Raw genomic sequence first — 18,583 nt, 5'->3', positions numbered from 1 at the left:
AAATCTACTACAAAATGAATCAAAGTTATATTCTTAATATCTCACATTTTCAAATATAGATAAGATTCTGTTAATGTATTCTTAATTAGAGAGTTTTTCTAAAGATATTTTTCATCCAACTATTGAGGTTGTACTAATAGACCATTAGGTTATAGATGTGCCTTAAAAAAGGAAGGGTCTCTTCAGTATTACAAAGAAAATACCATATGATTTGGAACAGGTCTATTATCTTTTGAAAAAGAATATAATAATGTTTCAGATTGGGAATAAGTTTTCTATGACTGCAACAAACAAGCAAATATAGAGAAAACTACCATAAATTGGTGGCTGAAACTATTAAGATACAATCAATTCTTCACTGTGAGTCCATAATTAGGGTGTTATTTGTACTATTAGGGTTCTAGATTAGCTAAGAATCAACTTCCATAATACCTACAGCATTAGCTAATTATATTTCCAAAGAAACCATTTCCAAATAAAGTTATTTTTGGTTTTACAAAAACCGAGGAATTTTTGTGTACTACAGTTCTACAATAATTATTTATTTTTATTTGCCATATGTGTGATTTATTCTGTTTGTTTAGATGGTATTTTAGATGCCAGATAGTCACAAATGTACCTGAAAGCTTTCCCACATGGTGATGTATTCAGTTTATTTAAAACTATATAGTTACAAACTAAATGAAATGAATGTAGTTTTAAACTGTTGACAAAATGATGTTGGTAAATTTGTGGGTTTTTTTTTTTATTGCTCATGTTTATGTATTATTCCTGCTCTCTATAAATTTCTAGTTGGAATTAGAGAATGATTCACTCCAGTAGTGTGTTATTATGAGAACAAAATTTGAATCTTGGGGTGCAGATATTTCAATCATGATCATTTTTTAACTTTATTTTAAAAAACAAAGATAAATGAACAGATTTTTAAGCATTTTTGCATAAAAGTAAACAATTACATTTTCTATAGGGTTATAATTAAGTATTTGTGGTACATATACATACACATATGTATATATGTAAAAATAATATAGAAAAGAGGTTATTAATTTGAGTAGATAGAAGAGAAACTGGAAGGGGCTGTAGGAAGGAAAGGGGGATGTGATGCAGTTCTATTTCAATTAAATTATATTCTTTTTTTTTCTTTTTTCTTGAACTACACATAGTCTGTAGGTTGTTTCTGGGGTGTTCAGAGCTTTCTGGGGTTAGTATCCCATTATCAGCGACTGCATATTATGTTTATTCTTTTGTGACTGGGTTATCTCACTCAGGATGATATTCTCTAGATGCATCCATTTTCTTAAGAATTTCGTTAGGCCATTGTTTCTAATAGCTGAGTAGTACTCCATTGTGTAAATGTACCACAATTTTTGTATCCATTAATCTACTGAAGGACATCTGGGTTCTTTCCAGCTTCTAGCTATTATAAATAGAGCTGCAATGAACATTGTGGTACATGTAAATTTGTTGAATGTTGGAGCATCTCTGGGGTAAATGCCCAGAAGTGGAATAACTGGGTCTTCAGGTATTACTATGTCCATTTTTCTGAGGAATCGCCAGACTGATTTCCAGAGTGGTTGTATCAGTTTACCACCCCACCAGTAGTGGAGAATTGTTCGTCTTTATCCACATTCTCGCCAGCATCTATTGTCATCTGAGTTTTGGATCTTGGCCAATCTGACTGCTGTGAGGTGGAATCTCAGGGTTGTTTTGATTTGCATTTCCCTGATGGCTAAGGATATTGAGTACTTTCTTAGATGTTTCTCAGCCATTCGATATTCCTCGATTGAGAACTTTTTGTTTAAGTCTGTACCCCATTTTTTAATAGGGTTGTTTGATTCTCTGATATCTCGCTTTTTGAGTTATTTGTATACCTTGGATATTAGGCCTCTATCTGATGTGGGGTTGGTAAATATCTTTTCCCACTCTGTTGGCTGCCGTTTTGTTTTCATGATACTGTGTTTAGCCTTACAGAAACTTTGAAATCTCATTAAGTCCCATTTGTCAATCTTTGACCTTAGAGCTTGAGCTATTGGTGTTCTGTTTAAGAAATTTTCTCTTGTGCCTATGAGTTCTAAGGTTTTCCCTATTTTCTTATCTAATAGTTTCAGAGTACCTGGTTTAATGTGGAGATCTTTGATCCACATGCACTTGAGCTTTGTACAAGGAGATAAGAAAGGGTCGATTTTCATTCTTCTCCATGCTGAGTGCCAGTTGGACCAGCACCATTTGTTGAATAGGCTGTCCTTTTTCCATTGAATGTTTACAGCTCCTTTGTCAAAAATCAGGTGACCATATACATGAGGGATCATTTCTGGATCTTCTATTCTATTCCATTGATCCACATGCCTATTTCTGTACCAGTACCATGCAGTTTTCAGCACAATTGCCTTGTAATATAGCTTGAGGTCAGGGATAGTGATTCCTGCAGATGTTTTCTTGTTGTTGAGGATGTATTTTGCTATTCTAGGTCTTTTGTTATTCCAAATGAATTTGCACATTGCTCTTTCCAACTCAGTGAATAACTAGGTTGGAATTTTGATGGGGATTGCATTGAATCTGTAGATTGCTTTTGGTAAGATGATCATTTTTAAAATGTTGATCCTTCCAATCCATGAGCATGAGAGATTTTTCCATTTTCTGAGGTCTTCCTTAATTTCCTTCTTTAGAGTTTTAAAGGTCTATCACTTGCTTATTTATAGTCACACCAAGTTATTTCATAGTTTTTGTGAGTATTGTGAATGGTATCTTTTCCCTAATTTCTTTCTCCACATGTTTGTCCTTTGAATATAGAAGGATACTGATTTGTTTGAGTTAATTTTATATCCAGCCCCTTTGCTGAACTTGTTTATCAGCTGTAGTAGTTCTCTGGTGGAATTTATGAAGCAATCATTTATGAAATGCCAGTCTAAGCAATGGTTGTGATCTTACAAAAAAAGAGAATAAATAACACATAAAATATGTCAGGGATGAATATTTATCTTTATCAGTGGAAGCCAGAGAGTATAGGAGTAGGAGACACTTAAGGTGTGGCCTTCAAGCTATGTGAGTCAGTGACATCTGTGAAGAAAATAAGACTATGAAAGGGTTTTTTTTTTTAATTACAGAAAAAAACAGAAAGGAGAAGGCCACTTGTACAAAAATACTGTCTGTGGTCCTAGAGTAGTCAGGACACAGGGTAGGCGTGAGTGTGAGAGAATACTGGGCATTTAGTCACAATAAGCTCAGGGTACCAGTTAAAAATTTGGTAAGCCATTTTCAAGACTTTGGATTTTATTCAATATAATGACAGGCCAGCTACAAGATACGAGTAGTGAAACATAACATTTTCATAAGCAAATTCTCATATCATCATACAGATGCTAGAAGACAGAGCAGTAAACAAGATACCTTGAGTTGAGGGCTTTGCACAGTCAGTTCTGAGGCAACAAAATCTCTGAAGGCAGGGAAGGTACTGTCAGCATGCACAGTACTCCTAACTAAAAGGCAATAATGTCACCTGGATGAAGAATAATTCTGATCTTTCAGGAAATTATTTTTGACATCAAATCACACTCTATATAAAACTACATAGGCATGAACTAAACAGATACAATAAAAAATGAAACAAATTATATGTTGGAGACTACTCTAAAGATGGATTGAAAGCACAGTACAGCCATAGGACATGGTAACAATGTCATTAAGGAGTAAGAAAGTAACTGTTTTAATTTTTTATTTCTCTTTTTAAAATGCAAAGGGAAATATTTAAGAAAGTTACAATGTGTTATATAGAATGTTATTTAAGAAAACAGTATTTAAATATTTCATAATGCAGGTAAGTGGCTAAAATTTTCTGATAGCTTTTTTTAATCACATAATACCTGATTGTAAAATAATTAATCATCAGATGCACCAAAATTTATATTATAAATATAGTCTTGATTTGAACATTCTCATATAGTGATAATGAGACCTGATAGATTATGTTTATAAAAAATCAAAAAATAGACTGATATAAAGAGCACTTACATATTTGAAAAACTGATCTCATAACCTACACTCTACTAAAGTATGTAGCTATACTACAGAAAGCAATCAATAACATCTCCAGATAATTTCATTATGAAATATTGATAATATTTAGTGGTAAAAATGTGAATAATTTAATTTTTATGGCAGTTATAAAAATTGTGAAGAATGAAATGTTGAAATTGAACAAAATTTAAATAAAATCAGTTTATGATTACAAGCTACTTTTCTCCTTTATTTTTATTCTATTTTTATGTTTAGTGTAAGTTGTGTTATGATTAAAAACATGAACTACTTTTAAAGAAGTTTAGCTTCCTTTCTGCTGGGACAGACAGACAACGAATCTAATCCTTAGAAGAGGCTATATCCTGAGGCATACCAGAGAATCCTCTGCACTCACAGCATTTGGTAAAACACCCCACCCAAAGTCCCAAAGCTGCGGCTGAGAGACCAGTTGATTTGGGAACCCACCCCACCTCCCAAGCCATCACAACCCACTGAATACCACTCCCCTTCTGCCTGGCCCTTTCTGCTGGGCCAAACTGCTAGCTAGTCTGCTCCATGGAAAAGACTATATCCTGAGGCATACCAGAAGATCCACTGCATTCAGAGCATTTGACTGCTAGCTAGTCTAATTCCCAGAAGACACATATCCTATTGGCTGCTCTCAGAGCATTTGATACCACATCCTGAGGCATCCTAAGATATCTCCTGCACTAGGGAATTTGACCCCACAGCTGAAGACATCCCAGGAGATCCACTGTACCGAGGACACCAGAGTTTGAAGGGATCCCAGAAGTACTACTGTACACAGAGTAACTAGGCAAACAACCTGTATCAACCCAGAGACAAAAGAGGCAGACCCTAAACTGAGTCAGACCAGTAAACACCAGGGATAACCAGACAGCAAGAGGCAAACACAAGATCATAATCAACAGAAGCCAATATACATGACCATCATCAGAACCTACTTCTTCCACCACATCAAGCTCTGAATACAGAAATACACCTAAAAATCAGGAAGCTGAACCAAAACCCTATCACATGAAGTTAAGCGAATCCTTTAAAGATAATACAACTAACTCATTGAGAGAAATTCAGGAAAACACAGGTAAACAGGTTAAGGAATTGCATAAAGTTTCCCAAGACCTAAAGGTGGAGATAGAACCAATAAGGAAGACACAAATAGAGTCAAACCTGGAAATTGAAACCCTAGAAAGAGGTCAGGAATTACAGATGTAAGTATTACCAACAGAATACAAGAGATAGAAGAGAGATTCTCAGGTATAGCAGACACCTGAGAAGTGTTTGATACTACTGTTGAAAAAATTCAAAACATAAAAACTACTACCACCAAAAATCTAGATAATTCAGGACTCAATAAAAAGACCAAACTATAGAATAATTAAAATAGAGGAGAATGAAAATTCCCTGCTCAAAATCATAGACAAATATTTCCCCAACCAAAAGAATAAAATGGCAATAAATGTACAAGAAACATTTGAGCACCAAACAAATAGGACTGGAGAAGGAAATCTTCTACCCACTTAATAATCAAAACACTAAATCCACAGAACATAGAAATAATATTAAAAGCTGCAAAGGAAAAGGCACAACTAACAAACAAAGGTAGATCAATTAGAATTACACCAGACTTCTCAACAGAGACTATAAAACCTGACCTAGTCAGAGGTCGTACAGACTTTAAAAGAATACAAATGCCACCTAAGGCTACTGAACCTAGCAAAACTCTCAATCAACGTAGATGGAGAAATCAAATATTTCAGGGCAAAACCAAATTCTAAGAGTATCTGTCTACCAATCCAGCCCCACAGAGGATCCTAAAATGAAAACTCCAACACAATTATGGTATCTACAACAAAAAAAGTCAAAATACTAATATCTCACAACAAAGCCAAAAAGAAAGAAACACAAGCACATAAGGCAACCTATAAAATCAAATACAGCAGAAATCAATAGTCATCTCTCCTTAATATCTCTCAATATTAATGGACTCAAGTCACCTATAAAAAGACATAAAAAAAAAAAACAATAAGTGTATAGCACCCTCTCAAAATGGGGTACTCCTAGAACTTAAATCATTAACTCAAGAGCTAAGAAGATAGGCTTGTGGTAATTTTTGGTATTTAAAAATCATTATGTTTAATCTTTATACACCAAGAAAACTTTGAAAATTTCCATGTTATGTTTTCTTTTACATATACTTTATGGTCATTGTGAATAGTATGATTTCAATAAATACTCTCAAACCTTTAAAAAAAATCAAGTACTGACAAAAATATATTCATATAGTCTTATGTTAAAATGCTTTTAATAATCTGTACAGGTATCTCTGGTTTTTTAAAAATAAAGTTGTAAAGAAAAAAAGAAGACATAAGCTGACAGACTGGATACTCAAACATTTTGCAAACTACAAAAAACACACCTCAATAACAAAGACAGAATTATATCAGAGTAAAAGGATAAAAAAACATCTTTCAAGCAAATGGTACCAAGAAACCATTCTAATATCCAATAAAATAGATGTTCAACTCAAAGTTATCAAACATGATGAGAAAGTTATTTAATATTCACTAAAGAGAAAAATCCACCCAGAGAAAGTCTCAATACTGAACATCTATGCAGCAAATTCAAGGGCATCCACATTCATTAAAATAATAATAAGTAAAATAAACATTCTTAAAGCTCAAAAAAAAAACATTGAACCCCCACACAAATAATAGTGGGAGACTTCAACACTCCACTCTCACCAATAGACAGGTTATTAAAACAGAAATTAAAGAGACAACGTGAAACTAAGAGAGGTTATGAACCAATTACATTTAACAGATACCTGCAGCACATTTCATCCTAAAATAAAATTGACCTTCTTCTCAGCACCTCATGTTACTGTCTCCAAAACTTACCACATAATTTGTCCCAAAACTACCCTACACAGATACAAGAATATCGAATAATCCCATGTAACTTATCAGAACACCAAAGTCTAAGGCTGGTCTGCAATAACAGCAAAAGAAAACAATCAAACAAAACAGAAAACCTGCAGAGATGTGGAAACTGAAAAACTCTCTACTCAATGATAACTTGGTTATCTCACTTATGAAAATTGATGTAAAATACTCAACACAATTTTTGCTACCTGAATCCAAGAACATATCAAAACCATCAATCACCATGATCAAGTAGTATAAATCCAAAGAATGCAAGGTTCATTCAATATATAAAAATCAATTAACATAATCCATGACATAAACAAACTCAAAGAAGAAAAGTCACATCATCTCCTTAGTTACAGAAAAATCGTTTGACAAGATACAACGCCCCTTCATGTTAAAAGTATTGGAGAGATTAAAAATTCAAGGCACATATTAACATAATAAAAGAAATTTACTGCAAAGTAACAGCCAATATTAAATTAAATAAAGAGATATTTGAAGCAATACCATTAGAATGAGGAACAAGACAAGGGTGCCCACTCTCCTCATATCTATTCAGTATAGTACTCAAAGCACTATCTAGAACAATAAGACAACAAAAAGAGATCAAGGGGATACAAATTGGCAATATGAAATTAAGGTTTCATTATTTGCAGATGGTATATTATAGTATACATAAGTGACCCCAAAAGTTCTGCCAGAGAACTTCTACTGATGAAAAACAACTTCAGCAAAGTGACCAGATATAAAATTAACTCAAATCATCAACCTTCCTTTAACCAAATGATAAACAGGCTGAGAAAGAAATTAGGGAAACAATTTCCTTCAAAACATCCTCAAATAATATAAAATATCTTGGGGTAAGACTAACAAAATAAACAAAATATCTCTATGACAATAATTTCAAGTATCTCAAGAAAGAAATCAAAGAATATCTCACAAAATGGAAAGAACTGCCTTGCTCATGGATTGGCAGAGTTAACATAGTAAAAATGGCCATCCTACTAATGGCTTCTACAGATCCATTCAATCCCATCAAAATATAAACACAGTTCTTCCAAGGCATGACAAAGCAATTCTCAAATTCATCTGGAAAGGGCAAAAGATGAGAATAGCAAAAACAATTCTCAACAATTAAAAAACAGCTGTGAGAATCACCATCCCTGACTTCAAGCAACACTACAGAGAAATTTCAATTTAAAAAATGCCTGATATTGATACAGAGACAGATAGGTTGATCAATGGAATAGAATTAAAGACCCAGAAATAAAACCACACACTTATACTTGATCTTTGATATAGAAGCCAAAAATATACAATAGAAAAAAAGAAAGCATCTTCAATAAATGGCAATGATCTAACTGGCTATCGGTGTATAGAAACATTAAAATAAACCCATATTTGTAATCCTGCACAAAGCTAAAGTACAAGTGGATCTATGACCTCAACATAAATCTAGACACACTGAATGTAATAGAATAGAAAGTGGAAAAGAGGCTTGAACTCACTGGCACAGGGCGAAATTTTCTACACAGGATTCTAATGGCTCATGCTCTAAGATCAAGAATAAATAAACGGGACCTCATGAAACTGGAAAGCTTCTGTCAAGCAAAGAACAAAGCCAGTACGATAAATCAGCAATCTACAGAGTGGGAACAAATCTTCACTAACCCCACATTCAATAGAGGCTAATAACCAAAACATATAAAGAACCCAAGAAGCTAACCACCAAAATATCAAACAACCCAGCCAAAAAACAAGGTATACAACTAAACCAAGTATTAACGACAAAGATATCTCAAATGACTGAGAAACACCTAAAGAAATACTTAAAGTCCTTAGTGATCAGAGAATGACAAATCAGAAGAACCCTAAGATGGGACCATACAGCAATCAGAATAGCCAAGATCAAAACCTCATGTGACAACACATCTGTGAGGATGTGAAGAAAGAAGAATACTCCTCCATTGATTATAGCATTGCAAACATGTTCAAACACTCTGAAAATCAATTTGGAGGTTCTTCAGAAAATTGGAAATAGATCTACCTAAAGACTCAGCAAGACCATTCTTAGAAATATACCCCAAAATGCCCCACCATTCTCCATTATATTCATTATGGCCTTATTTTTGATAGCCAGAACATGGAAACAACCAGATGTCCTAAAACAGAAGAATGAATACAAAAAATGTGGTCCATTTGCACAATGATATAGTACTCAGACATTAATAATGAGGACATTTTGAGTTTTGCAGGAAAATGGGTAGAACTAGAAAATATCATCCTGAGTGAGGTAACTTGGACCCAAAAGGACATGTAAGGTATGTCCTACTAGCCAAAAAAAAAAAAAAAAAAAAAAAAAAAAAAAAAAAAAAAAAAAAAAACGTACAGAATACACAAAATACAAAATACACAGAACTCAAGAATGTCAACAATCAAGGATGACTCAGTCCCACAATGGACAGAGAAGAAAGCAACCACAGCGGTAGAAGGGAACCTGGTAGAGAATGGAGATGGCGATGGTGGGAGGGGAACATGGTCTGGTACTGGGTGGCAGAAAAGGACTTAAACCCTGAAGGCCAGTGAAAAGAATGGAAACAGTCAAACTCAGTAGGTTATCTTAGGAGACAGAATGTTGGCAGTACCCTCCAAAATGTACCAGAGACTTGGAGGTAAGAGACCTTCAGGACAAAAAGCATGAGTGAATCCTAGATTTGCTTTTCTACAGAGAGGAGGGAACTTGTAGAGCCCACCTCCAGCAGAAAGATAGGGCATCAAGTGAGGGATAGGGTTGCTATGGTACAGTCAAAACTCTGACTCATAATTGTTCCTGTCTGGGAAAAAAAAAAAACTGCAGAGATAGAACTGGAGAAAAGCATGAGGAAAAGAAAGTCCAGGGAAAGGCCAAAAGGAAGACCCAGCTCAAGGGGAGGCCCCGAGGCCTGACACCATTGTAGAGGCTGTGGAACGCTCATCCAAAGTGACCTGTCATGACTGCCCTCTGAAAGATGGAACAAGCAGCTAAAAGAGTCACATACAGATATTTGCACCCAACCAACCAACAAAAGATGCTGACTCATGTGGTTGTATTAGGAAAATCCTGGAGGAAGCTGAGAGGAGGGTGACCATGTAAGAGGACCAGCAGTGTCAACTAACCTGGACCCTTGAGATCTCTCAAATACTAGATCACCAGCCAGCAGCACACACTGGCTGATGTGAGTCTCTCGGCACATAGACAGCAGAAGACGATAGGTTCTGGGTTCAGTCAGAGAAGAAACACTTCACCCTCAAGAGACTGGAGACCCTAGGGAGTTTGGAGGTCTGGTGGGATGGGTGGAGTGAGGACATCCTCACAGAGACAGGTGGAGCGGATGTGGGCCAGTAGGACGGTGGATTGGAAGGGGATAAAATCTTGAGTGTAAAATTTTTAAAAATTTAAACTTCATAAAATTAAATCATTATCACATTTAGACTGAAATGCTTACATATATAACAAATCTTCACGCACACACATAGACACTGAGGGCCATTAAGGAGAAGAAATGGAGGCAGACACACAAGAGGGGCTGGAAGAAATGGGTAAAGATATGAATGAGATCTACAAACAAGAAATTTTAAAAAGCAAAATTAAAACTAAAGGAAATATTCAAAAGTACCATTTATGTAACTAACAAATTTTAGAGAGTTATTTCGTAAAATGGTAGTCCATTATAAATGACAAAAATAAGTTTAAAAATTAAATATTTATAAAAATAATTAACATATCACAGATATAATAATTTGGGTTTTCATTGCTGTTACTGTTATTGCTATCTTAGATTTTTATAATTATCTTTTTTCTTATGGACAATAATTTAGCAAACCTTTAAAAACAAATTTTATAGAAAATTTTATCACAGTTAGACTGTCATGGTTTTGGTTTGATTAAAGATCTTATACATAGGAGACAAATTAAATTATACATAAGAAGTGAAAATAGAAAATAATGACCATATGTCCATATAAAGCTGGAGTGATGCCTCAGCCATCAAAAGTACTTGCTGCTGTTGCAGATGACCTGGATATTGTTCCCAAAACTCACATAACAGCTAACAATAATTCTTAAGTCTAGTTCCAGAGATCCAACACGCTCTTCTGGCCTCTACAGAAATGTAATGTATATACATACATGCAATCAAAACATCATGTGTGTGTATACATATATATATATACATATATATAATGAATAATACTCATATTTACATATAAAGATAAAATAAATACATCTTTTAAAATAATGCATTACATTTTATCAAAATTTAAAATAACTACTTTCAAAAACATATTTTTAAAGGAAGCAACACATAATTTAATTTGAGAATAAGAAAAACATAAACAGTTCATAAAAGACTACAGAACAACATAAAATTATATGAAATTTCTATAGTTAACAAAAAAAGCAAATAATGAAACTAACAGTGTATTCTACAAAACCTTAACTAAACTGGGTTAAAGTTAACACACGTGGCTGTGAAGCTCTGGCAAAGATGTTGAGGATCCAGAACGCTCCTATGCTGCCGAGGGGAGCAGAAAACAGTCCTATGAGTTGTCAAAACAGACTGGCAGCACCTCAAAAATTAAACACAAACTTAGCATATGACTCAGCATTTCTACTACTTGGTATCTTTCTAGGAGTTATGAGAACATATGTCCAAACACAGATTTGTACATAAATGTAGCAGGATCTATTCATCACTGTTAAAAAAAATGAGAACAACCTAAATGCCCATTAAGGGAAAGGGTAAACAATTGCTGTCTGTCCATATGCCAGGGTTTAAATTTTAATGGATGCCTCCCACATATGTCTTGGATTCCTGCTCCCTAATGTTCAGCTGTCTTGATGTAGAGTATATAGGATTTGTTTAGATAACAGAGGCAGAACCCTCCTCAGTGGACACATACTGCTACAAAAGCTGATGGAGTGGGTCTCCCTGACCTGGGCTCCTATCTGAAGATACAATGGCCTTACTCAAGAGTATAAAGCAATTCATTGTATTACTGGGGCCAAGAATTCAATCAGTTGACCCTAGATTACCAACACTCAGGGACTAGAACAAATATACTTTAATCCTAAATAAATTACCCTGTGTCACTTATTCAGTTTGATCGAACCACTGATAATGCTCAAAACAATGATTAACCTAAAACTCATAACGCTGAGCAGACACAGTCAAGCATTGGAGTTGGTGGATACAAGATCCCAGTCTTCGGATCCCTACAAGATCAAACTAAACAATTTTTGTAAAAATTAGGTTAGTGAATGTCAATAGCTGATGGAAGAATGAAGTCATAAATTTCCATGGATGATTTATAATTATGAGGAAGAAACAGGGCCCTATGTTTTGAAATTTGTCAAAATTAGCCATTTGGATACCTCAATATGATGATTTAAAATTATGTAATCCCTCAATAATTCCCTAACTTGTAGTCACTAACACTGAGGCCTGTTCTATAAATCAGTTTATTCTTGATACTCTTGCTTTTTAATTTGATTTTTCCACTTCAAAGCTGCCAATATTGTTTTATTATAATCATTACCTCTGATTTTTTTTAATATTCCATACTTTTCATGTTGGAGTAAATACCCACTAACTAGACCCTTCTCAAAGTCTTCTGTATCACTCATGCATTAGACCGATTCCTCACTTCTCCCTGATACATAGTCCATTAAGAGTTCCTTCAATATTACCAATATTACCACACATATATGCAATGACATTTTCTAAGCCTCTGTAAGTAAAAAGGCATTATTAAGGCTGAAACACAAGGCAGACTGTGAGGGGGGGAGCTTCTAGGCTATAAATTTGAATGGCAAACCAAATTATAAATTAATGAAAGACACTTTAAAGAGTGAAAGCAAAACTTTCTGTGTAACAAATATGACACTTACTTTTGCTGCAACAATTTATTTATTTCTTTAAATCCTAAACATAAACTCTATGATCACGGGAACATGTAAAATTTAAATCAGACCATGCGAAAAAAGAGCCCTGTAAGACAGGCAATATCTTCTGTAATAATGGTAGGAACAGAAAAAATTAACAGAAATTTTAAATTATGTGCTTGTTTCTGATATAGCACACGCCATATGTGACACTGATTACCACTGGGGATATATCTGATTGGCCATTGTCATTTTATTGGTCAGTTATATAGTATTGTTACCCGTCCTCTCTATTCGGTTAACACTGCATTTCAAAGTCTTTCCAGAAATGAAAGTTATAGTTTTCCCTTAATGACAACTATGCCTTACTAATTTTGTTTTCTTTATTTAATCCTACATAGTCTATCTCCCCTTGATAGCATAGGATGAGTATCCTGACATTTCATTTGCATAATTCTAATTACTTTTCCCTTGCTAAAAATGAAAACAAGAACATGTCTTCTGGCATTCCACTGTTAATGTTTGCCTGGATGGTTGGTTGGTTGGTTTTGCAGTATTAGGGAGTGAATCCAAGACCACATCTGGCCATTGAGACAAATCTACACACAATGTCTTCTTTGTTATAATTTATCATTAGCTCTGACATAAACTATTCTTCAAATAATGTTTGGTGGATATAAAATATTAAACAAAATGTACTGTAAATCTAGTCAGCTAGTTGCTAGTGAGGTCATTAATCTTATAACACAAAGTACCACTACTATATCCTAAACCAGTATAATTTTCTAATTGTATTCACAACACTTACCCTTATACTTAGGAATTAGTATAGCTCTCCTCCCTCATTAAAGAAGCTTGTTTTACACTAGAAAGAGACCAAGGAAAGCTACAACTATTCAAAATATGGAGAACTGACCATGGGATCCCATCCACAACTGATATACCTACAATCTGCAATATAACTCTTGCACCTAACTCAAAAGCCATCCTAGAATGGGAGGTGTAAAGATTTTAAAAGCCAGAGAATCAGGAAATCCACTCTGAATTATGCCTTCTAGGTGAGATAGGAAAGCAAGACTCATGAAATCTCAAGAACATGCCATACTGTTGCCTAAAGAAGAACCAAACAATTCCAACAATTCCCATTTCAATGTAGATAGAATGAATCACATGCAACATCATCACTAGGTGGAGAGCTATAAGCAATCGAAATCTACTGAGAGAGGAAGAATTAGTCTTCCCCAGGGATGGACATCACATTGGTTATCCGAATAAAGTGATCAGTTCTAGTCATGGATAAAATGGATAAAAAAGTGGATTTGAATTTTGTAAGAAGTATGGAGGTGGATATGAAAGACAAACGAGTAAGGTAATAGTTTAATTATAATAAAAAGAAAAATGAGTAATTACATTTTAGTGATTTACTGAGGTAAACTGATAAGTAAATGTGCATATGTGATATATACATTGTGGAAAATTAGGACTTGTGAGCCTACTTTTTGAGATGTCAAATTAATTTTTTCCCTTCTAAATGAGATTCAAGCTTTTTTGCTATGCCTTCCTTCTTGTTTAGTTTCTTTAGGTCTGTGGAAGGTAACATGGTACCTGCTAATTTATAGCTAACACCCACTTATAAGGGAGTACATAGTATGTATGGCCTTTAGGGAGTAATTACCTTTCTCAGGGTAATAGTCTCAACTTTCATTCCTTTGCCTGCAAAATTCATGATGTCTTTGTTTTTAATAGCTTAATAATATTCCATTGTGCAGGATTACCACATATTCTTTACTCAGTCTCAAGTTGAGAGGCATCAAAGTTGTTACAAGTTTCTGAATATTACAAATAAAGCTGGTAAGAACAGAGTAGAACATCAATGTGGTATTTTGGAGCATCTTTTGGGTATATGGCCAGGAGTTGTGTAGCTGATTCTTAAGATAGAACTATTCCCAATTTTCAACTAAACCATCAAATTGATTTCCAAAGTGAATGTACAAGTTTGCACTCCTTACAGAAATGAATACATGTTATACTTGCTTCACAAGCTAAACAAGAAGAAAAGCTCAAGCAAGGAAGCTTGAATGTCACTTAGAGGGTGAATAAAATGGTCATAAAAGGCAGATGAAAGGAGAGAGCTTGGGGAAAAAGGGAATGGTGAGAGTAATGGGGGAAGGCTAGGATCAGGTGTGGGAAAGGACAAGAGAGATAGCTAGACAGCCATGTAAATGAATGGAAATCTGCAAATTTGCAACTGACAAGGGGGTGAGCAGGAGGCAGATAGATACCTGGGAAAAGGGAGGTGCCCAAAGATCAATGGGAGTGATATTGAACCTGAAGAGGCCATCTCTTGTAGCAAGGAAAGAACCCCAGTGGAGCTGCCTGTTCATGGGATATGTATGCTCTTTTAGTAGGGCTGTCTTGTCTGGCCTCAGTGGGAAAGGAAGCATCTAGCCTAACAGAGACATGAATACCAGGGACCCCCAACCTCCAATAGGAGAAGAGGAGGGATGGGGGAAGGACTCTGGAAACAGGTGACTGGGAGGGGGGCAGTGAGTAGGATATAAAGTGAATAAGTAATGAAAATAAATTAAATTAAAAACATAAAATTTTTGAGAATGGAATTAACACTTGTCTTATGAGTTTGCAATATGGGTAATTTAAATGAATTAATATTCTGTTGGTTACCATCTAATTTGAGTGGTTTTAATAAAGAAATAAAACTTAACTATCTAATTATGTATTCAAGATAAAACAGCCTCTACCATTGCATGGTGTATGTGATTTTATCCTTCTAAGTATATGGATGGTTATACACACTTCCTTTTCTAAAAAAAATTTCAATAGCACTGCTCTTCCTAAGAACAAGTTAAAATTCCTTTCCAGTCTCACAACGTCCTTTAAAATCTGACTTTATCCTAGCTTTCAGTATACAATTTAGTGATTCTTTTTATGTCTGATTAAGATTTTATCGGTTAACTTACTGATGTCATGGAACTTTATTTTAAAAAGCATTTTATTCCTTTTGCAATCCCCTCACTCCCAACACTCATGAAGTAAAATACCTTCCATGATTCAAAACCCTTTATTCTGAAAACAATCTGTTCAGCATCCACTCCTTTATACTTTGTAATGTAACTATACTAGTAGGTTAGAATGTGTGATTCTTAAAGACAATCAATGGCCCATTTGATTGAACTTCCACATGATTCATAGCATAGCCTAGAATTTAACAAAGGATGAAATCATTTGTTCCAACTATTTTTATAAATTTCTTCTTTTGTTTTTTGAGCTTCTAACATAATTATATCTTTTCCCCCTTTCCCTTTCTTTACTCCAAAGCATCATGTGTATTCCCCTGAATTATTCAAACCATGCCTTCTTTCATTAATTGTTGGTACAAACAAATATGTATATGTATTTACAGATATACTCTTTTGCATCTTTATTAGATACTTTATGTATTTACATTTCAAATGTTATCTCCTTTCCCAATTTCCTCCTCTCACATCCTCCCTCCCCCTGTTTCTATGAAGATGCTCTCACTCCCACCGACTTATCTGCACATCACCACCCTGGCATGGCCTGGGTATTAGCAATGCTGAGAAAGACGGGCAGCAAAAGTGAACCACTTGTCCTTGCTTTCTTTGAGATCTAACAAGCACCTTGGTCTTGGATTTCCCAAGTTCTGAAACCATAAAAAGAAATAAACAAAGCCCTGCTCTGTAAATGGCACCCAGCCCACTCCTCATGTTACAGCAGCCCTAACAAACCAGAACAATATTTAATATATAAGGCTACTTTTTCACAAAAATAAGCTGCAGAAAAAATGTATTTTTCCTTGCACCATCATATTTCACATTTGGGTATTTAAAACTCTGCACTAAACTTGTAAACCACCAGAGCTGCATGTTTTTCATACCTGTGAGAAAGACCACTCTGGTTTTGTTAAATCAGATTATGCTGTTTCTTCTGACCAATCAAGATGTCACCAGTAAAAAAAGATGATAAGGTGGACATTACACACTGATACAGTGCATCAAACACACTCCACTTTCAATCAAGCAGCAGCTGGATGACTCATCAGCAACAACACAGAGAGGCTAATTCTAGGTTTGTTTTCCTTAAAGATGAAGAAATTGATCTCATGTTCATCCATCAAAAGTAGGGCTCATAGAGTTCTCCCCACCAAAAATTGTGGAATACAAGCTTAACATACTTATAAGCTATCTAAATAGAAATACAGTGATCAGTTACACAGTTACTTCCCATTATCCATCCTATGTCAACGCTACCATGAGAGATGCAGTCAATTTTTGAAAAGGGGGAGATACTCATAATTTTTCCTGCCGAGCAAGATTATTTTAGAAAGCTGTCTGAAACATTCCAAACTAAAAGTAATTTTCAGAAATGCTCTATGATTTTCTAATCTTCCTCCAACAGAATACTGTCAACTTAATTGCATTTATCAGAGTATTTTTGACTAAAGAATAATCTGTAAATTGCTAATTTTAAATTAATGAAAAAAAAAATCATAACTCAGTAATGTATAGATTTTAACTGAAAGGAAAATGTGTTTCTTCTATGCATAGATAATATGTTATTATTAAGCACATAATCCATTTCAATTCAATGGATTGGACATCCTTAAGCATGTTTTAAATTTTGGAAGTCACATTTATTATGAATATTTTAGAAACATACATATTTTGGATCTTAATGCCATGGAACAGTATATTTTAAAAAACTGTTTGAAGACATTGACCCTTGTGTCTGTTTTCATAAGTAAACATTTAATACCCATTATTATATTCATTGACTTTGCTGATATCTAGTCCTTGAAACTGATCCTTAAAGAAATAGTGATGTCATACTATGCCTCACATTATTTTTGTCTTTAACCTGGAGCTAAGGCTCTGGTGGCCTACTAGATGCATCTCCCATCATCTCTATTTCTCTCCTGTCTCATTCTAGTATCATTGCCTCTATGTTGTATGCTTGATTTTTAAAGGTGATTAGTTTCTAAGAGCACAGACTTCAAATCCTGTCTAATAGGGACATTTCAAAATAATTCTTCATATAAAATCAGAGGACACTAGAATGTTGGAAATTGGCAGTTGCCTTAGAGTCTGCAGAGCTACTGTCATTTCTTCCAAATAGACACTTTAAGGCTGTACAAGTATAGAGGTTTCCAGATAGTTAAATATGTGTGAACTGTTTGCTACAAAGCTCTCCTAACACAGGCATGCAGAACTCATCTATGTTGAGGGCTCCTCCTCTGTGCTGCATCAGCACCTCTTTCTCCACGAGCACTCACCCCTCAGTGCAGGCAGCAGGGATCTCTCCTTCTTGTCATCACACTTGTTACACTCACTGAAGTACAGGAGCAAGAAGACATCAACAAGCACCCACATCAGAGAGGTGGCCAGAACCACCTTGCAGTAGACAAATCTCCTCATGTTTGATTCCTAATTAACGTGAAGACTGAAGACAAAGGTTCCTGAGATAAATCCAAGCCACAGAGGTGATCTCCAGGACAAAAGCAAGATGCATCCCACTAGATTGGAACAGAAAAAAAACAAAAAACAAGAAAGAAAGAAAGAAAGAATTCTTGTTATGATAGAGGGATATTTTGTACAAAGTAGGTATATTCCAAGATAAGTGATGTAGTTCATTTATTCATAATCCCAGATAGATCCTC

The 18,583-nt window shown here is 34.8% G+C and overlaps 1 protein-coding gene across 1 annotated transcript in view; it reads right to left on the bottom strand.

The window, feature by feature from the left end:
* GALNT13 (polypeptide N-acetylgalactosaminyltransferase 13) overlaps positions 1-18,341 on the bottom strand; it is a gene marked incomplete at both ends in the record, with an annotated part of 487,973 nt that extends 469,632 nt beyond the window's left edge. Inside the window, one exon of the mRNA XM_080927236.1 lies at positions 18,200-18,341. Within this exon, the coding sequence (XP_080783362.1) occupies positions 18,200-18,341 (142 nt within the window). The remainder of the gene's footprint in view (positions 1-18,199) is intronic.
* Positions 18,342-18,583: the final 242 nt, after the last annotated feature.

This window comes from Micromys minutus, assembly GCF_963924665.1.
Source record: "Micromys minutus genome assembly, chromosome: 13".
NCBI classification, from domain to species: domain Eukaryota; kingdom Metazoa; phylum Chordata; class Mammalia; order Rodentia; family Muridae; genus Micromys; species Micromys minutus.
Note: the sequence above shows the minus strand (reverse complement) of the source record. Positions and strands in the feature narration are given on the sequence as shown.